At 31.2% G+C, this 22889-nt stretch overlaps 1 protein-coding gene across 1 annotated transcript; it reads right to left on the reverse strand.

The window, feature by feature from the left end:
• Positions 1-18167: 18167 nt before the first annotated feature.
• LOC137925951 (5-hydroxytryptamine receptor 1-like) lies at positions 18168-20476 on the reverse strand. The gene is made up of 2 exons (XM_068769448.1): positions 19499-20476; positions 18168-18905 (listed from the first exon to the last, which is right to left on the reverse strand). Exons 1-2 carry the CDS (start codon positions 20462-20464, stop codon positions 18168-18170), a joined length of 1704 nt encoding a protein of 567 aa, XP_068625549.1. The 5' UTR covers positions 20465-20476.
• Between the last annotated feature and the right edge of the window lie 2413 nt (positions 20477-22889).

Below are 22889 nucleotides of genomic sequence, written 5' to 3' on the forward strand. Positions count from 1 at the left end.
AGCGAGACAAAAGAAATATCGGCCGTTCAGTTTCATCAGTCCACTGTCAACGCTTTAAGCGACGCTTGTTCTCTTCTTTCCTCTGTCCTCACAATAACAGCCGTGATCAAGGAAATCATTGCAATGAGTTTCACGTAGTCCTCCGCTTTCAGCTTCTTCAGACTTCGGATCCGACGGCTAATAAATATAAAAAAAAATTACGTCAGTGACATCGCCTGAATTATTATATTGATTTATTGACCTGAGTCCGCAGAAGCTATAAAAGGCTTCTGCCTTTTATAGTTTCTTCGGACAGCAGCTAACAGAAACTAGAACCAATCGAATATAGTCAGTTCTCCGTTATATCTCTCACTCCAAGGCTCTTATTACGTATTAATTCAAGTGTGATTCCTTGAGGCCATTGAAACTTTCCACATTAGACGATTTTCGTGTCTGTCAAATATTTACGTACTGTAAATGTACCTATATATTGTCGTTTATTTGCGGTATATTGAACGTATTGACAATCATTCAATCACATTATTTATTAATTAAACATAAAATGTACAAATATCTCACATAGCATCATAATTTAGTTCTCACATATCATATGATGCCCACAGCTGGACATGGCTTCTCTCATATATTTTAAATAACACGGGCAAGAAGCAGCTTTCGTTCAGCATCTTCTAATGACCCTAATACGTCCTTACGTACCTTGTAAGTGAACCTTCTACGCAGCAGTTACAGGTCTGTGTGACAACTTAGCACCTTAAGGGCATAGCCATTTGATTTGCGCATTGTGGTCTGCCCATTGTCACTTTAACTTGTCAATTAATTGAGCTATATCGGTTAGTTTCTCTACAAATATCCACATTCTAAAAATAAATAAATAAAACGTTATAACACGGTTTTATTATCAATGTATTACTCTATCTCTTTTAAATGAATGTTTAATGAATATTACTTTTATTTTTAGAATAAATTTCAGAATAACTTTTAATCTCTTTTCAGTGGCGGGATGCCAATCCATTTACTTATTTGAACAGCAAAGAATATACAATATTATTTAACCAATTTAAAGAAAAGTTAACAGAGTAGGGAAAAAGTGTCAGTAAAAAAAACTTGTTTTTTAAATATCATGGGCCCACATATGTGCATATTATATTAATATCAGCATATAACAGCTGTCATATGGTGATATTAATGTAATAAGTATATATTAAAACTAGTATAAGAAAAATTAGTACCACAAGGTGGATGCTGGATGGTTTCCACGATGGTTGTACGGAAAGGAAGAGTCACACCGCACTCGACCGATTGACATACTGGCCGTACACGTATCGTGAACGTTACAAATTCAAACTACCACGCATATGTTGTTTAACCTGTGGTCTTGTTGTTTTATTTAAATAACTTAACATAGAAACTTTACGCTTGTATTTTGTATTGTAGTTCACCTAGATCGGTTACAAAACAGTATTATGCAGAGTAACTTAACCGTAACGGAATTGTTCTATAGCTCTCTGGTAATAGTAGGCAATAAACTGAAGTTATTTATTTTGAAATTAATGGTTTGGTTTATAAAGTTTAACACCTCATCGTAATATATTTGTAGGCTTGTATTTGGCAACGTAATTAACGTTCCTAAAAAGTATTAAGTAAGTTATACAAAAGATTAAAATCGGTAAAGTCATTTTAAGGTTATTGCGTGAGTAAACGAAACAAATATTATTTTGTAAATATTGTAACAATGCTTATATACCACGAATTACTTTTTCATTTAAATGACATGAAACATATATATTCTTTATACATGTTTGTATTCTACATTTTTATGTTAGTTTTATCACAGTAAAATAAAATTATTATTGATTAATTTGTAAAGCTTGCCTAAAAACAAAGACCAATGGCATTTAAGAACAACGTACAGAAATAACTCTTTTGTTTTATTACTATAAATTTGTATTCTAAACTCTAAATTTGCGTTTTAAAAGATAACTTTTTAGTACCTATACAACATTTCTTATTAGGTCAAAGTTATTTTAAAAAGAAGCAGAGCACCAAGTAAATGGTATTTGGGTTAAACGTATTTGCTGATATAAGTGCAATGACCTTAACTCCTTAGACAAATACGATATTTGGCAGGCTTTAATGCGAAATTGAGACGTTCCTTTTTATTTTTCCTTCGCGCTGTTTATTCTCGATTTCTACAAGATTTTCCTTTTCCGGTACCAAATATTTGTGGAAAAATTGCCAATACTTACAGTTGATATCAATGATATGACTACAATTTTACTCTAACAATACGAATAGATATGTTATGATAAATAATATTCAATAATCTATGACATGATTTTGAAATTACAAATAATTTGCTTATTTATTTTGATGTCTTATTATAAAATTGTTTGTTAACGTTTAAAGATAATTAATATTAATAACAATTTAATTTGTTACAAAATTCAGATAATTTTCAACTAATAAGTGATCGAAGTATAAAAAATGAACAGTAAAATTTAAAAAAATTGCAAGGCGTACACGTTTCCTAAAGATATCAATGGAGGAATATATCATAGTCGCCACGCTCGGCAGGCAGGTTGGCGATAGCAGAGTGGTATTATGGTATGCAGAAGACGCTGTTTCACATCCTTTGGAAACTTGTTTGTTAGCAGTGGCAAAATAAATAATGCACGTTAAAGTCTGAACTATAAAAAAGTATCCCAGGAATCAAACACGCGACCTGTGATTGCAAGCCTCATTTCTCTACCGCTGGGCTACCATTACTCGAAAAATACAATAACATGAAATAAAATAAAATGCAATACTAAAGAATACAGGGCATTAACGATCTATTAGACCCTTAAAGTTCTGGACTGGAGACCGGAAAGCGCAGACAAGGACTTCTTGTCCTTGGCCTCACAGGATGGATAGACGACCTTGTTAAGATCATATTAAGGTCCCTGGTTCATTTAATAATGTAAATTTATTATGTTGAAAGATTAAACCCCAACATTTTATAGATCTTTCAAAACTATTTGCACATATTTCGACGTCGGAACAGTTCATGATCTGATTATTACTAGTTCATTCATAAGAAAACTTTTTTGTTGCGAGAGTTAACACATGGGAATTTAAGCGATAGTCTACTGAGATGATAAGAAGAAAATTTAAAACATTTTTAAAAAGAAACTATGGTATATACATATGTTTCCATTAAATTATTTAATAAACGAAAAAAAAATCCTTAATAATGTTTATAGAAATAAATTCGATAGAGAAATGAGCCGTAATAAATGAATTTGCGTGTGGCGAAGTATTGGAAAATATTTTATGGGATAGTTCAATTTGCTTCGATATTGCGTTTCCATAAAAATGGATTTATGGATAAATCCTTACATTCTTGAATAAGCAAGGTTTTCGGCGATTTGTCTTGTATTTATGGTCGTACATAAAAAGTGGTGGCCGTTTGTAATATCATGCGTTGTTGCTCTTATAGTAATATTTTTATTTTTTATTATCTGGCACTATTTATTATCTATATTTTGAAAACTATAAAGGAAAAATATTTTTCGGGATAAAACATTCGGTATACCGACGACATAGGTCGTGCAAAGTCACTTAACAAGATGCAAGACTGATCATCATAGCGATGATGGGCGTAGGATTATCACTTGCAGTGGGTTACGTCTATTGGTTGACGTGATAATGAGGATAAATCAAATACAATGGATCCAAAGAAGAAATTGGTGAAGATTCAGATGTTAATTTAAAAGGTTGCTCTGAGCATAAACTTAGAACAAATTTGTAGATAACAGCTTACGAGGAAAAATGTTATTGTTGCCATGAAATAGAAATGTTAGCTATATATAGGACTTCTACTGCTCCACTTGTCACCCCATCAAATTCCAAGAGAAAAGAAAATTATATGACGTCCCTATAAATGCATATATATGTAACAAACTTTGTATCTGCATTTATAATTAAAAATATATTTGTTTTATTATACTGTGAAAAGATTATAAATAAACAGGGAACCTATAAAAACATCAATAAGCGTGGTTATCTAAACGACGGGCCTGAAAGTAAGAAAAAAAAACAGGTAAAGCACGTCTAACAGTATCAAAAATTTATTACGAAATTTACTACGCTCTTTACAGGGAAATTTTGGTAACGTTCAATATACTACACTCACTTTTATGCAGAAAATTGGTCTTTTTAGAACTTGATATAGAGACACTATAGGGATATTATGAAATAATGTTGCAATTTGTTTTATGTTAGTATTTATATCATCGTAAATATAAGTGAGGATTTTCACATAATAAGTTATCGAAATTTAGGGCAGCGCTTGTATCTACCATAGTAGTGATAAAGACAAGTTTTTGCCGGACAAGTATTATGCTGAATTCCTACTTTCACAAAATTCACGTGTCTTCGCCGATTTGGCTCCATAAAAATAGTTTTTTTTTTAAATCCCGTAGAAATTTATTAATACAAAAGGAATTATTAATTTCTTTAGAATAACAACGCGATGAGTAATCAATAGTAGATGATGATCAATATTACTTAAAACAGAGCCGTTTACGTATAGTGAAAATATTGTTGAACTTATGATTTAGCGAAACTTTTTCACTTGATGTTCCTACTAGTTTAGGGTTAAAGCACAGGTTATTTTTTTTAATTTTTAAGTTAATAATTATCTTACACGACACACACACAACATCATATATCAATGCACGTCTCAAAACATTTTGAAATCAATTTATAAAGAAGTCGATAAAAGTGATCGAATAAAAAAATATTTAGCAACGTATTCAACCTGAAACCACCGCACTATTCACGGCACATCAAAGTAGATAGATCACATAACAACCATTCCAATTCGAGGTATAAACTACGCGGACTTCTTCGAGAATTACAAATTAATTTTGTTACTGTGTTCGATCGAGAAATGTCAGTTTGATCGGCTGCGGTCAAGCGGTTGAAAAGGGATAGACCCTCGTCTTAAAGTCCATCAGGAACATTTAAGTTTAATTTGGTCTAACTTTCAAAACTTCATTTTTAAAGGATGGAATCAAATCGAGCAATGATACAGTGTTTACGAAATTTGAAGAGAAATTTTTATATTTTAGATCTTACATTATTATAGATATGTATGTATGACTAAGTATGCATGTCTATGTAAGTTTATGTATATTTATGTTCATTTGTTGGTGAATATGTATTTTTTTTTGTACACGTGAACTACCCTTTATAAGGACTATTATATTTCCTTACTTTGGTTGTCTGTAAGATATTGCCTTGTGTGATAAGACCGCCCATTGCACTTTTCTGTATATTATTGTATCTGTATATTATGTATCTTATCGTGTACAATAAAGAATATTAAATTAAATTAAATTATAGATAGGGAGTGTTAGTAATCACTATTGAATTTAGTCAAACTAAAATCCAACTTATTTAAAGAAACTGTAACGTCTAGAACGTCTAAAATTTTAAGCATCTCTAACTTTGAATGGTATTGTATATTATTAAAAGTTGATTACTTCTGATTATTTTTAATAGACAGCACCTTATTATTGATTTCTAAAAATTAAACTGGTTCTTAATTATTTATTTATCACTTATTTTTTAATTATTCATTTATTGTGCTTGTAAATATAAGGTAGAGACTTATAACAATTAAGAGGTACTTTAAGCGGGCTTAACCCTTTGGTTGAATTGCAAAACATTTGTATTTCAATAGAAGGGTTTCAAAACTGACAAAAACACAAATTTATGTAATATACAAAGAATAAAGATGTAGCCATGAAATTAACTAATATGATTACTACTTACACCTACACAATACATAGATATTTATTTAAAACTAAATTCTTGAAAATACAGAAATACGAAATATATTACTTGAAACATTAAAAAGAGTTAAAAAGTATATATAGATTAGGAAAAACGGAAACACAATTCTAAGGCAATGTGAAACAGTGCAGCTTGCGTTTTAAAAGTTTCAAGTAGATTTGGATCTTATTGACACAGGTAATTTATTCCAGACGAGTAGTAAAAGGAAAAACTATAGGAAAATCTGAATAAGTTAATTAAAACTCTTATTTAAAAAAAATAAACGTGAACAATAAAACAGGAAACAGTAATTTTCAAGCGTTATTGAGTTTCGTGACAAAAATGTGGTAACAGATGTATCCGTGATTTCCCCTTTGAGTGATCGTAAAAAATGTCTACTCCGCAAACGCGGGATAGCAACCCATATAAATTTAAAAGGTTGGACTTACTTTATTGCATTTTCCGTTATTTTCCAATCGGTGGAAAAGGAAATCGTACCCGCGGGACATGTTTTAGACGTGCTTAATATCACTTAAGTAACTTTAAGTTTTGAAAATTTATGTTTTAAAACGTTCGATGTACAAAGTCTTGATTTTTGTAAAAGAGAATATTGTTCCACTACTGCTTAAAGTTGATGCAAAATAATTGTAGATTAATTCCAGCCCGGAGTATTTTTTATCAACACTGTCCAACGTTTACCAAATTAAAGAATACCAAATTAAATACCTTTAATTAAAGAATGAAGATGTAGCCTTTGAGAATCGAACCTTGTGCTTTATTAATTTATAGTTTAAATACAAGAAACTTTGTTAAATAAAACACGGGTCAAATATTTCCATCTCTTTTTGTATTTTACGTGGCTCCTTTATTTTTCACCATTTACATGAGCGTCGCCAAAGCGATCTAAGAGCTCAGCGGCCTTCAAATACGGCAAAATAATAATATGAAGCGGCTCGGGCTGAAGCTTCTCCATGAGACTTTGAAGAGCTTTGTTACCTTAAAAGAGGTACACGCCCTCTGCGTCCTGCCAATTTAAACCCGTGCCATTTGGGTATCAGCGAAATTCCATTAAAAAAACTTAAATTTAAAAAATGAACTTGTTAATCATTTGTTTTAAATTCTTCTTTTTTCAACTAAAAGATGCTCACTGCAAGGCAAGGGCTTCCACTAATTATAGCTTCTATGACCGGTCTTACACTGCCCGCATCCAGTAACTTACGGTGACTTTAACCTTATCGTTAGTCCACCTAATTCACTTTAGCTCTGTAGAAATAAATATAACATATAAACTTATTTATTTAATTTAGATATTTAGTTTGGTTTAAAGACTTTTAAAGTTAAATTGTATTTCTATTAAGTTAAATTGTATTGTATGTCTTTTTTTACTTGCGATGTTTATATAAATATAAAGTCATCTTTATTTTGAATTTCCTTATTGACATTAAATAAACTGTTTTAGCAATTACTTTATTTTTACTTGGACTTTTGTAATAACCGTTTGTCTATTTTAATTTTTGCTTTCTTAGTTATTACTATTATTGTTTTATATCTACTATGTCAACTTTGAAAGGATAAATTAAACCTTAGTTGCTAAGTTCATCATCATCATCATCATAATTTCACAAGGAGTCGACTGCTCGACATAGATCTCTTTTATAGACTTTCAATAGAACAAGTTGAAAGCGATCTATGTCCAGCGCCTTAAAACAACAAGTTCTACTGACTATTTTGTGAACGGTCGGTTGAATCTTGTCTTGTTAATTGCTGCAAACAAATAATATTTAAAACTTTAATTAGCCTATACAAAAACATAAAAAAGGAGATTGCTGTGTATATATAAGTCAAAATATAAAGATACTATTTAAAAGATCTTAGAAAAGAATAATAAATATCGGAATTTGTTAAGAGTTCAAAGTTTTCTCTAAGAAAATTCTTTTACAAACCGAGAGCGCTAATGAAGCAATCCGCAGTCGGGATATTGAACTACAGGCCTCTTGAACATCCTTCCCTTACTAATAAAACCGTCATCAACCATTGGAAGTGGATAAACATTTCAGCTAGTTGGTAAAATTTTCGTTAAACACTTCTATTCTATTGCTTTGTTTGAAATATTTAATTAAAGGAATAAAAAAGTAAACTTGAGGTAATGATTTGCCGATATCAATTTTTTTTATTTCATGTACAAAGATCGTAACAAATAAAACATTTTTGGTTGTTGAGGTTTACATAGTAAAATCATGCTGTATTATATATACACAAAAACGTTTTTGTTGTATTAAATTTAAATGAAAATGCGAGGATTGATTTACATTAATAATATTGATGATTATTTACATTAATAATAAGCACTAATTTGAAGATTCGCTATTAGGATATTCGTATAAAATTGTGTCAATATTGTTAATATGCCTTAAAGTGTAATATGTATTAAAAAAAGATATATGAACAAAGAGTTGTTCTACATAGATCTGTCGATTAGTTAATTTTGTATTCGACATATTTTTAGGTAGGTTAATTGATGAACCAAATTATTGTAATTCTGCTGGTTTTTAGTTCAAAACTGACATGTTCTAAAAGTCTTCTCTATGGACTTTATATTCTGATTTTCAAACAAATCTACAAACAAGAATAAGAATGGCGGTCACCCGTCGCCTTAATAGCTTCGAGCTTATGAAATTCCATTATGAAATTCTGGAATCTCAAAGGTACGTCTATATTACCACATACGATTGACACCATTTTCTGGAAATCGTTTTTCGATCACTCGCTACGTATTAAAGTTTAATAAAAATGTTGCGATATTTTGCTTATACACGTTTGTTTTTATTATCATTAAATATTGCTTAAACCACTATAGAATTATCTAAGTGCTATTTAGGCACAAAGGTTTTTAATTTTGATTATTAATAATTGCAGCTGAAGATAAAAATTCAATTCTTTTTAATGTGTTGTAAGACTTTTAACTATATTTTTTTATCATTTTTTTCGTACAGTTTTCTTTCTTTTCGTAACTTTTTTAGGGTATAACAGCAGCTTAATATTCTTTTCTGGCATAAATCGTAGGCCTTAATCTACCTGATGGTCTTTATCTATTGTACTTTTAGTATTTCCTCAATATTAATCCCCATCCGAGGAGTGTAGAAATGAAACACTCAATAAAGCTTAATAGGATATTAAATGCGTGTCATACAATTAGCGGCACAGGGTAGAGTGAAAGCGCGAAGAAACGAATTAGTGAGTGGCGTGCGTCCGGCTTCTATCGTTGTCTGGTCGTCTCCGTGTGCGCTGGCCATCTGGGAGCAGGTTCTGTGGGCGCGACCTTTGCGCCCGCGCATGTCGTTTCTGCCCGTTTTCTAAGAAAACCAATCACTTTGTAAAGCAATTTTTCAAAGTCCCTATGAAGTCAATTTTATAATTAATCAATAATATTACAATTATATTTGATATACTCGTTAACTAAGATTTCGAATATATGTATAATTTGTCAGAGAAGCAAAAATAAAATATCATACGTACCTTAATAAGATTATAACTTTTGCGCGCTTTTGGCTTTTATAGATCAATAAAGTATACGATGGTATCAACTCTCGTACTAACCGTGTACAAATACTGCTAGAAATATATTCGAATGTGAGGGTTCTTTTCTTGGCAATAAGAGTTTACGAACGACTGATTTGCGTGAGATGGTAAACTGTCAAATTTATTTATCAAATCTCAAATTTATTATAATTATATTTGTATGACCACAGGTGGATAGACTAAGACTAGATCTAATTAAGGTCATTAAAGGTATTTGATGCAAGCCGATTCCAACCGATTCATTTGAAAATATACGTAGGAGTTATATGTCCAACTGTGAGTGTCCCAAAGATGAAATTATGGTGATGATGATCAGAGTTAATAAAAGGTGTCACGAAAGCTCGCGTGGCTGAACTAAAAAAACTTTCCTTATTAGCATGATTCCTAAATAGGACGACACCTTATTCCAGCAGGTCGTTCGTCGCAGTCGTCGAATATATCCTTTACATATTATGTTTTGATAAATTGACCTCTCCATAGTTCTGATTTAACTAATGAATTTTAGTGGAATTAATCCTTTGTAATATATCGTTCGATAATGCGAATCCAATTTTAGGCTGCTATAGAAAATAATGATATTCTTCATGAAATGACCACTATCCCAAAGTTCACCTGCGAAGTTGTGATGACAAAATATACATACCGATTTAACAAGTGCCACGAATGTGAAGGTTTATAATATAATATATAATTTAATTATAATACATATTTTATAGGATTAACATTATTTTTATATTCTAAATGCTACAATTGTGCACTTAAATTATTAATAAATATTTATTTTTACACTCGTAAATGAATCGTTTGTTTTATTCGATCCTCAAAAATTAACTTTCTTTCGACACCATTATAAGACACGTTTGAGAAAAAATGAAATTCCCGAGTATATGCCTGTAGAATATTTTAGACAGGACTCTTGCCTATTTTAAAGAACATCGTGACGTGTAGTACTAATATAATTTACTGTTCCTTTTGAAACGAATTTCCACAAAGACTACACAACTTAGGTGAACAAGGAATACGACCTCGTCAACAAAATAGTAATGAATATTTTCGGTGTGAATTCGTGATGTGGTTATGAGGGAAGGGGGTAGCAGTGAAATCTCAGTACGACCTGCTGAAGGTTTTAGGTTTGCCCAAAACGGAAATCAGCACATTTCTATAACGGGCTCCCAAAGCAACACCAGCTGGATTTTTTAAGATTTAGTTAGGTTTTTAATTTTTTTTTAAATGGCACCCGCTGTTGTGAGGTTTTCGCTCTCCCCTTTCGTATTTATGGGACAGGTCATTACAATCTAATTATAATATATAACATCCCTAATTAAAATACTTATTTACTTTCACAATTAAACAATTTATGTTTATTTACACAGGTTTCTGTTTTTTTTTTTTACTTTAGCTTTGTTTATTTCATACTAGTGTTTTTTTTTCTATTCTTTTAATTTCTTACCCGACCTGTACTATTTTTACCTTTATTATTTATTATTCCTTTTAATTACGACTTTATTATTTATTATTCCTATTAATTACGACGACAAAGCATAGCAATGAGGCCTCGTTGAATCTGCTACCTAAGTTTGGCCCTTTTGTTGCTGTGCTAAAAAGTTACGTTTCGTTCATATTAAGTTATTTACACTAGCAATAACTATTATGTTAGAGTATACACATCTGTTATCATATTATACAAATCTGTTGTTTCATAGCTCGGTTGCTTCTGTATAGACTTTCAAACGGACCGTGAAAACGAGTATGCTATTGTGTTATTGTGCGCTGCTCACAAACAATAGAACTACGGTTCAAGGCGGTACCTGCGCAGTCCATGAAATGTATGTGTCACGGAAGCTTATCCACGTTTTCGTAGACCATCTACTCTGAGATTGTATGTTTTATTACTATTACAGTTTTGGTTTGGTTGATGAAATTATTTCCTTTTTAATGCTCGTGTAACTAACAAATGAAGCGTTTAAACACGACGTCTTTTATAACTTTAGTTAAGAAACATGAAAAGTGCGCCATGTAAAGATTTTTTTATGATTTAAATTATAAATTATAATACGAATTAGAGCTAAAAGCCCATTTGGTATGAGGTTGTCACATTAGAAATTTTTACACTGATAACATCGTCTGATTGGTCGCTCATTTCTTAATACTTTAAGACATGAAATTCTCAAAAATAAGACGACGTTATTTTTTCTTTTTATAGTCAAAGTATTTTGCATATCTATAACATTATTTTACAACATAAAAATAAAATTTAGTTATAGGGACATAAAAAACTTGTTACGATTTTTCTCAAACTGCGATTTGGTTATATCATTATGGCTCTTAGTGAAAAAATGTACTATAGCTACTTGGCAATCGAAACCTTAACTTTTCGCATGGAATCGGTACAGTGTCAATCGTAGTCGTATCTAACGAAAACACTAGAAAAGAAAATTATGTGTCAATTTTATTCGGAAAGTCCCTTGATACGGTGGATCAATAGCCTCTGTAGCTATAACAAATGTTCAATACACAAAAAGGGCGGTGCTACGTGACAGTAAGACGTATTCTATTATCTAAGGGAAATGAAATGTCAAAGATCTAATTTTCTTCTTCCATTTTGAGAAGTAATTGTCAATCTTATTTTATATGACGATATAATTTTGTTTGACAGTTGATTTCTGGTTGGAATAATAAACAGTCGATCCATTGGAGACGCTCTGCTCTTCTAAACATAAATAAGTTTAAGCAAAAAGTTCAAAACTGGCTACTAGAAAAAAATTATCATGATACTAAACAAATTCCGCGGAACTTTTTGTATGCTTAAATACACGCAAAAACGAAATTAATAAAATGAAAATAGTCGAGTAACAGATGATCAATGGTTGTCTAACGATACAGGTATGAGAATTGCGATCGTAGGTCGAGTGTTCGTTTCCCGGGATACAACTATTATACTACTACGAGTATATATGTAATTCACTAGTTAATTAGGATGGTCACTCGCAAACAAGTTTCGGCATCTCTCTGTATACCATATTATCACACTGCTATCGTCAAACCTGCAAAGCGTATGGTTTATCGCTCATTCACATTTTTGGGGTAAGCCTACACCTTGCAGTTGATGTTTATTGGCTGATATGTCGACGACGATGTGGTAAGAGAGTATTTAAGTTGTAATTATTTTGTTATTTATACATCTGAATGTATAAATTAATTACTTAAATATTAATAGAGAATGACACTGACGGATGTTACACAGTTTATAACAGGTACCAACGATATACTGTAGTTCGACGCTTTCAGGCCTCGTTTCAAATGATTGTGTTTTTCTAATTTATTTTTCTCGCTATACGCATGCATTATTTTAAATGTATGGTTGCTACATTTTTATTTAACTTTAACCTAAACATTGACTATGGTATTTTTTTTATTAGACCAAGCTAATGGTTGTTTTACAGTATTATAATTTCAGTTGTAGAATACCCAGTGCTGATTATAGGACTCAAAATATTCAATCTTTGCGATTAAATTCATTCAATCTTAAAACAGAAATCCAACAAACGCAAAAAATTATATTATTTAATAATCATAATCATCATTGCAGACATAAGACGTCCACTGCTGGGCCTCTTTACTAACAAGCCTCTTTCATAAATCCCCAGAAGAATCGGTAGGAAGTGGCCAGTGTCTAGCATCTCTGACAGCCTTAACTGGGTCATCAGTTCTCTTTGTGGGTGGACATCCTTCGTTGCGCTTAGGCTGCAGTCTCTACTCGTGAACCTTAAGACTACCATTTGTTTTGCGTGCTATGCGACCTACCCTACTTAGTCTAAATTTATCAATGTTATTGATTAAATGAATTAATGGATTAAATAAATTTTACTCGTATAAACAATAAAGGTATTTGTGTGTATAGCTACAGGTTAAGAATACGTCAATGTTTTGTGTTGAACTATTTTATTTCATGGTTTTAGAATCTACATAAGAAAAATACATTTATAATAGTTACTCAAGAGTTTTATTACATCTATAAATGGTTTTGGTTATAACAAAACCCCACAACAATTTACATATACAATATCTCTATGAAGAGAGTTATAAAGGGATATTATTGAAGATAACAACCAATGATAGGCACTATAAATTAATACATTTCATATAGTCCTACTGAAACCGCTATACCGCGCCGTAGATATGCACGCGGTGCGACGAAAGGGTGGATGATTTGTCGCTCCGTTCTATCAGTCTACTGTCAATGCATCGCGGCGGCGCTTGTGCTTTTTATTCCTCGATTCCCAGTTTGTGGCGCTTTTCCAAGGCACAGTACAACGGTTTCAATATCATTATGGTTAAATAAACATGGCACTTAATTGGGAGACAAGTCATGCCCAGGTCTGATCTGGTGTTCCTGTTGCTCTCGCTATGTGTCGCTATGTAACTCAGAGGAGTTAGAGCATTCTTATACTGAGTTTTTAGTCATATTTTTGATGAGGTATGTCTATCTTGGAGACTTGTTTGTTTAAAAATAAATGTTCATTTTAATTCTTGTATTTATTATGTTAAGTTCTGTACATAATTCGTATTTCTTTTCTATCTGAAAAAATCTGAAATAATCCTCAGCTATTTGTTCGGAATAGAAGATTCGCACGAGTGCAATGCGGCCTCCGGGTGCGGACGCCAGTGAATATTAATTTATCCTATACGGATACGTGACGACATTTTTCTAGAGGCGGTAGACATTTATCATATATATGAGGACATGGGTAACACCGATAGACTTATTTTAATATATTTACAATGCAATTTACAAAGTCGCTCTTCATTTATTTATTTTACCTCTGACGTGTTTTATTTATTCAAGTGAATCATGTTCTTGTGTGATATGTAGACAGCAATTGATCGAGCCGAATTTTGGAGCTTTAGAACTGTCATAATTAAAGTAAATTTAATAATTTGTGTATTATAAGTACTTTCTATTAAAATATTTTGAAATATATTTACCAATTCATTTCATCATTGTTGATCGCCGGTTCTGTTTTTTTTATTAACTATGCTAATACTTAGACCATTAGTTGTCTAGGAGAAATCATGTGTTGCAGTAATACCACCCTTTGTTTATAGATTTTGCCAATTACATCTTAGATAAATACAGAATAATTATTGGTAGCATCAGGTGAATTGTGTATTGGAATGTTAAAACTCTTGAGGAAGCTCTCTTTAGGCTTGATACTGATAGTTTTGCCACTTCAAATTAGTTTAAAGGAAAAAGAAATTGGTCGCGTGTTCAAAATATTCGAAGGAACTCTAAGTGGTTAAGTAGGAATGTCATTAATACCGGTAAAAGATTTAAAATAAGAATTAAAGAATATTTCAATTTACGAAATATTATTGCTCACTTTTTAATTTTGTATATCGTTCCCAGCTACGTGCCATGTTTATCTAACTATGCTGTGTAGTAAGAAATAATTTTATCGAAGTGAAAGTTTTATAAGATTAAAAATTAACGTCTTCAAAACTAATATATAACTAATAAATAGGTATTCTTCACACTTATTTTCTACACAAGTTTTCGCTGTGTTTTTTTACAATCATTGATACAGACTAGACCTTACCCTACAAGAAAATATAGACATTTTTGATACTTTTTCTTTTATACGTAATAATTAATATGTTTTGGTAACATCTTAAAAATAACCAAAAATATTTGTACTAAAGTCTTTGGTAAACAAAAAAACAAAATAAATTACAAATAGTCTTAGAGGTTAATCTGCATTTTGGCGTGCGTCGGACATTTTGTAGGCTAGTGAAAGAGATATATAATTGTAGAGGGTATCAATAATAGTAATGAAAAATAAAGATGACTTTACATGTGACTACTTTTTAGATATGTAAGTAACAATTAATTTTACCGACTAATCAAATTAGGTATACATTTTCTGGTACTAACTCGCCGTGACGAATATTTTTTTTTTAAATTGAATTTTTAACACAGATAATAAAATGTTCCTGTTTATGTTATAAGCAATATTCACAAGTGACATCAAGTTCACATATAAACTAACTCAGATTAGGGAAGATTTTCTTACTGTGCCTGTTTTTGTTACTCATCTAAAGCCAATAAAATAAATGGTGTTTAGTTATACGTGAAAAAGTTTTATTGTTGTCAATTAAAATATATGGCACGCCATGTCAAAAAAATATTTTTTTCCAAATAATTGATAACGATGAAATCGATAACATAGTAAGAAAAATTGATTTCAAAATATAACATAGTAAGAAAAATTTATTTCAAAATTCGGATTACTACAAATCAAAATTAATTATTATTTACTGTCTGTCTCTACTGACTTAGTATTTCTAGAAACAGTTAGTCTGTCGCTTTATAAAGAAAATAGAATTTTACGGGTTGCTTGAAAATAGATGTAATCTTTACATGTATTTTGTTGACAAATGAGAACCTTTAATCAATCAGCCTGTATTACTTTAATAGAACTATTTTGAAGCAACAATAAATTTATTATACTATATTTACGTTAAGGTTTACTTGTGTTGACAGCGCATCCACGTTGAGACAAGAATGTGGTGTAAACTTTACAAAGTTACGAATTGCTTTGATATTTCTCTGCTACGTATTGCGGCGAGCCGAGTTTATTTGCTATATGTCACTTTAACAGAGGAACTTGTCTGTGAAGTTGCTACAGAACTGTAAAACTGGTTAAACTAATAGTTTTATACTTATGGATTGAATGATATACAAAAATAAACCTTGTTTCACATACTCTCACGTTAGGTCAGAAAAAAAATTGTTGAATTTTATTAAAAAAGAATACATAAAAAATGCCGTCACATTTTAAATACTAATAAGGGCGAGTACTAAAAACAGGCGTTTATAGACTACCTTGAAAGTTATTTATAACAGAATAGTTATTTTTAAAATATCTTATTACATATGAATCTTCTAGCTTTGCTTAAATTTTTAAATTTAGAGAAACAAAAAGTTGTGCAACAGCAACTTTTATAATCATTTATTTTACCTGTAAGAGATTGATGGACAAAGGCTTATAAATTTTCAATAGGGCCGGTAGGAGGCAGCCTTACGACAACCTTAAAAACTTTTGAAAAAATTAAACATGTAATACACATAGGGAGAGAACATAATGGTATGTATATATTCAAAGCATAAAAATAAAATGAGTAGGTATATACGAATACCTACATATATAACATGATACATAACATGACATAATATACATATATAATAATTTAATAGATAGATCATGTTATTACATATAAAATTATTGCAGTAAAATCAACTAGTGAAAACACAATAACGTACTTTACTATATTTCTTTTAGTAATTTAGAATACTTGCGACACTATATTTATACATATAGAAATACAACTTTCAACAATTCGATATCTTTACTGTTATATTTACATTTATTTATTTAATACACTACCAAGTTAAATAATCTTACGTCTTATCTAATTAAGTTATAAGCTAGTTATTCTCTCTGTAAAAAAGTCGGTAGAATCAGCACATATGTACATTATAATCTAAAGATATCATAGTTCTACATCCCGTTAATAATAATTAAAAGCAACGAAAGAAACTACAACAAGGAAAAGAAAACTTCAATTAATCGAATCATGAAATTATTTTTTTTCTCCAAGCGTAGTTTCCCCACACGGTTTCTGCAATATGTTCACTTATATCTATCTCTTTACAATCTAATTATTTCAATTAAATTATTATTAACCACAAATTTACATTTTTTTAATAATATCCTTAAAGTCTTTATAGTTAAACTAACATAATAACAATAAATTATATAACATTTAAGGATTTCCTGCTCATAATTCTATTTACAAAAGTGTTATTAACACATCTTGTTACTGTATTCTCGTAAACATTTTTTTAAATCGAAACTTACTTGAATCGCACCAAAATATAATGACTACATACACAAATAACAAAAAAATACATTTATAACGACTAATCATTTGATTATGTTTTCCTGCACCTTTAACATAATAATTTTAAATAAAACTATAACGTAAAGAAATAACGAGAACATAAACAATTAGCAATGAAAAAAAATGGTTATATCACATGTAAAAATCAAAAACATAACCTAAAAGTTATATGTTAGATGGTAACATCCTCTATAATTACTATCACAAATATAGAAATACTGATTCAATTATAATTCATTAATAATTTGTTTTACGAAATTAATCCTTAAATAATACATTTTTAATACTTTCATTAAATATTTACATTGATTGATTATTAATTTTTAATATGGCACTGCGGTAGAATTTGCTTTATAATTAAATTAATAAATAAAAGTTAATAAAAACGAACGCTTTGGTTCATGTTACAAGAGTTAACATGGTCTTTTTTGAAATTATTACATGGAATTTATCGTTCATGTGCTATAATTATAAATGCCGAAGATTTTCTAACGAAACAGATTTTGAGAATGTTAACATATTTACAAAAGTCTATCACGAATTTTATTAACTAAATATTTCATTTATATTATTATTAAATCCGTTATGCTTTACCGGTATCGAATAAATACATTATAATTAAATAACTATTCTAATTATTTATTTGGTAATTTGAAGTTAAGTGATTAGACTATTTTGTATTTGTTCGTTAAATAGAAGGTTTTTACTAAATATTATCTACACGGTACACTACAGTTCGTGTATTACCTTTGTCTTAATTACATCACAGTATCTAGGTCTTTAAGATCGACCTGAGGGATTGACAATCATAGAAAACTCTCAGAAGCTTTAATTTCTTCTCTATCAACTGCCGAAACAATTTCTACTCCTTCATCATAGTTCTGCATTTTAGACGGGTTATTAACACAGTAGTGTTGATCAGGACCTCCGTATTGACTATGATAAAACTCCTCACGCATCATATGATTTAAATTCGAACACCTAAAGAAAAGTATTTCCTGGAAAGGTTTTCTAAAATCTCTATTCAATGTAGCGTATATTATAGGATTAAGCAGGCTATTAACGTACCCTAGCCAGAGAAATAATGCACTAACTGCATCTGGTATGGTGTCTTCGTTAACAAACGGTCTTATAAGAGCCAAAACAAAGAACGGTAACCAGCATATAATGAAAGCTGACATTATTATCCCAAGTGTAGTTGAAGCTTTTCGTTCTTTTGCAAGTTGGAACCTTAACTTTTTTTGATGCGGCGAATGTGACTGATGAAGCAAGTCTTTAGCTAAGTGACTTTTATTAGCAAAGTTTGACAATGATGAACGAATTCTACTCGAAGTTAATTTGTGGGTACTTTCAGATGATTGACGTCGCCTGCTTTCTTTTGCCTGTCGTTTATTGTCGCGTGCGTGTTGTATGTTTGGTGGCGGTCTATTAATAGTGTGGATCGGTCTCGTGGGTGTCCTCGTATGTTGCAACATGGGGCACTGCGACTCATTCGATTTTCGTTGTTCACTAAAACATCTGCTCTCCAATTTGTCTATACTGCACTGTAAAGAAAATTTTACCGTATATTATTGTGTTGAATAGCACAAAATACACCTTACTCATTCTCGTTTAAATTTAATAAATAAAATCGATACAAACACGGGAACATAGGCTTCTTAATATTAATGTAATGACATAATGTATGTAGTTTTATTTATACTACAAAATATGTGTATTCACATTCTTAATAGATCATTAACGAACTTTTTGAAAACCGGCTTGTTCCTCGCAAACCATTTTTTACTTGTTTCTAAGTCAACAACAGCCGTTTAAAAGTTACCCTCGAGCGTATAAAAAGTTGTCTTAAAAAAAGAGTTTTCGTATGCTATGAGCCACATAACCTGTTACTGCTTCAAGAAATAAGATGAAATACCTTCCTACTATATTTAAATATTTACGTCATATTAATATAAGCTATTTTAATTAATAACAGATTGTCGCAGATATTTACAGTAAAGAATTTAATTCTTATAAGAATTGATAACAGTAAACAACAAATATTTTTAAAAAGGTTTTCTGTTTGGTATCCGTCGAAAATATATCTGCTACGTTTCAATGGAAAGGTTTTTCCCAATAGTCATCTATATTCTCTTACCGTTGTGTTAGTACTGGCAGTAGATCCTCTTGTCGGCGGCGGCGGAGCTTGGTTGCCAAGTAGTTTTGCTTCGGTCGCCCCTCCGTTTTTAACATTAATCTCCAAATAGCAATGAGTTTCTAAATGTGACTGCGCTCGTTTTTCATCCTTTACAATTTTTCTAGCGGCACTAAATATCTTGTAATACACAACTACCATTACGGTAAGTGGCAAATAAAACGAACCAAACGTCGCGTAAATCTGGTAACCCTGATTTTGTGACACAGAACAACTGGTCTCCGTTTTCTCATTTCCCAATATTAAAACTGGTGGGAGCGATATGAAAGCTGCACTCATCCATACTATAAACACACAGAAAAGCATCCGTTTTGGAGTTCTTTTTACTCCGTACTCGAGTGGTTTAGTTATGGCATAATATCGATCGACAGAAATCATACATAAATTTAGAATGCTTGCAGCACACGACAGTACGTCACTGGATACCCAAAAATCACAAACAACGGGCCCGAACGGCCATGTCCCTAGTAAATCGTATATCATAGCTACAGGCATCACCATCGTAGCAACGCAGAGATCACTCACTGCAAGAGAAACTATCAAGTAATTGCTCGGCCTTCTTAATTTCCTCACTAGGCAAACAGCCACACAAACTAATATATTTCCCACTATTGTACCGAATATTACAATCATGAAGATTACTGCCAGTATAATAGTAACCAATGTAGAGTACTTTGTATGTTTTATGTGCAAATTTTTAACTACAGATGACGTATTTTCTAAAAGCGTCCAGTTGAAAGTTGTATTTAGGTTGGTAATATTAAATTCGGATAGATAAATTTCATTTGTATCGTATGTCGCGAACACTAAATCTACTTGCAATACCAAATATATGAATATGAAAAGACACGAAGGTAAAGTAACAAAGCTAGGCTGTGAACAGTTGAATTTATGAGTTTGTGCCGCCATACGAGTCCCGGGCTGGGGTACTGATTACGTCGTCCGTGCGCCTTTGTTTGCCATGCATTGGTTCCCTTATAGTCAGTTGTTTAAAACGCTCTATGAAGTTCCATGAAATCAGGTTTGAAAAATTCTTTTGTCGGGCATTCTTGACTTATAAAGCCGCCATCTCTTACAGCAATTGCTGTTACTGTAATTAACAAGCAGTAGTCGAGTTACTATATTGATATGTACAATTCGACTAGAATCCATTAGACTTTTGGTGGAATATATTTGGTATTTGTTTGTTACAACTTCTTTGGATTGGTCTAAAGTTTAAATTAATCTTAAATTTGTATAAATTTCTCTCTGTACGCGAGAATGTTTTAGGCTGATCCCATCTGTGCTTATAATTTGTGAAACCTGAAAAAAAGAAAAAATTGCTTTAACAATGTTAATTAATTCATAAATTATAGCATCAATTACTAAGATCGTTTTATTGTTTTATATTTATATGTGTTTGTTAAAAATTGAGCACGCATGGTGTAAATATATATAATTAAAAAGGAAAAAAAAAAAAAAACAACGTATCTGCAATAATTAAATTAAATAATTCACACATTCAAAGTATAATTTGTGTATTCTTTTAATTATATATACAAATAACTATCACTACTTTTTTCACTTTGCTATAAAACGCCCACAGCAGCCCATAGGCCTCCCACGTAAATTTCCAAAAGGACTTGTTAAAATCGGCCTACATCCAGCATCCCCCAAAGGCATTATGAAGATGGTCTGATTATCTGCCGTACCGTGATCACACAGAACCTTACGTCCAAGCGACCATCTTTTCTGCTTCGTGGCCACTACTTGAACTTGCTACAACGCTGGATTATTTCGGTTACTTTCCTTTGTCTATGGATCTACTCATATCTGATTCTACATCGAAGAGGATACGCCTTTTTATGGTTCATTGAGCGACTGTGATCTAGCCAATACGGCTTAAAGTGAGATTTTAAAGAATAAATTGACGGAACGACACTTGAATAATAAATAGATGCTTTGGTAATAAAAATAAAATTAAAAGGGGCTTATTGAGCACTCCACCAAATCGTAGGGAATAATCATCAAGTAGTAATTTTTTATTTTATCTACACTCCTCATGGCTCTCTTGTTTATGGCGTTGTAAAATATATGAGCGTCATATAGTTGAATGTACTTAAAATGTGCTGCTTTAAGTGTATTTATAGCTCATACTCAAGAAACACTTTCGGACTGTAATTTTTTCAAAAAAGGTTTGTATATTTTGATTGTTTTCTTGTCTTACGCTAAAGAAATTATGGAAAATAAAAGCAAGCTGTGCTATAATGCATCATGGGAACGATGTGTTCACCTCAAGTTTTTTTTAACTTTAATTAAATATGAAATTTTGTATTATTTGTAAAAATATAGCCCACGTGAGTGTCTTTCGTCTGTTCTCCTCAAACTTGTGTAGTTTATGTTTAAAAGCGATAAACTCATTTCGAAGTCAATAAGAGACATTATCTATTCTATTTTAAATAAGAAATTTAGAATTTGAATTGAATTGAAATAATCCATTTGACTCTTTGCTACTCACCATCGCTTGGGTCATTATAGTAGACCACGAGAAGTACCATAATTAGATTGTTAATAAAAGACAAATTCGTTAATTTCAGGTAATTAAAATAATTATTTATACTTATATTATTACATAAATGTACTGTATTAGGTTTACGTTAAATTTTTAAGTGGTCGTAACATCTTTATGGAGGCAATGTGCAAATATCTCTAATTGCCACTATTCACTAGGGAATAATACTAATAATATTGTATTGAATGTAACACCACGTACCATAGGTCAATAATAAATTAAATTACTAATTAAAATGTTACAATTGTCTATCATTCATTTCCATTATTTATCATTTCGGCTGCAGCATGTCTACTGCTGGATCAAAAGCTTTCTATATAGATAGTCTAGAGAATCAGTTCGGAGCGGCAAACATTACACCTTATAGGTCCGAAGCTACTCAAGCAACTTAAGGCTTCAGCGGCAACCTGTTCTGCTCACTGTGTCGCCTTCTTACCGCTACGTCTATGATAATTTTGAGCTTTAGTGTATAGTTCAGACGTAGGAAGCCTGCTGCTACCCATAGATTTAAAAAAAGAACGATTGGAAACATCCTGTAGATCTTAACAAGATCGTATGTACAACCAATGGGAGGACGCCTTACTCTGGGCTTGCCGATCCATAGTCTATACAAAAAATATAGTAATCGCCTAACAAAAAAGTTATTTAAGTGGTTTAATTTCTTATGTACTACATTGGATTTGTAGCGTATCATCGTACACTTGCAAGTTTATGTTATTTATTTTTTAATACCTATATTATTGATAAAGTTTCCTTTAAATTAAGCACGCCGTGTTTATTAGA

The sequence above is a fragment of the Battus philenor genome, unplaced genomic scaffold (genome assembly GCF_028537555.1).
Source record: "Battus philenor isolate CCGP_79_NKW_IND1 unplaced genomic scaffold, ilBatPhil1.0.hap1 SCAF_28, whole genome shotgun sequence".
NCBI lineage: Eukaryota > Metazoa > Arthropoda > Insecta > Lepidoptera > Papilionidae > Battus > Battus philenor.

Bases quoted from the DNA above. Each gene is read 5' to 3' on its own strand.
- LOC137925951 (XM_068769448.1), bottom strand. From the start codon at position 20,464: ATGGCGGCACAAACTCATAAATTCAACTGTTCACAGCCTAGCTTTGTT. The intron at 18,906-19,498 runs GTAAGAGAATAT...TTTTCTTTACAG, and splicing joins CTGCCAGTACTAACACAACG to TGCAGTATAGACAAATTGGA.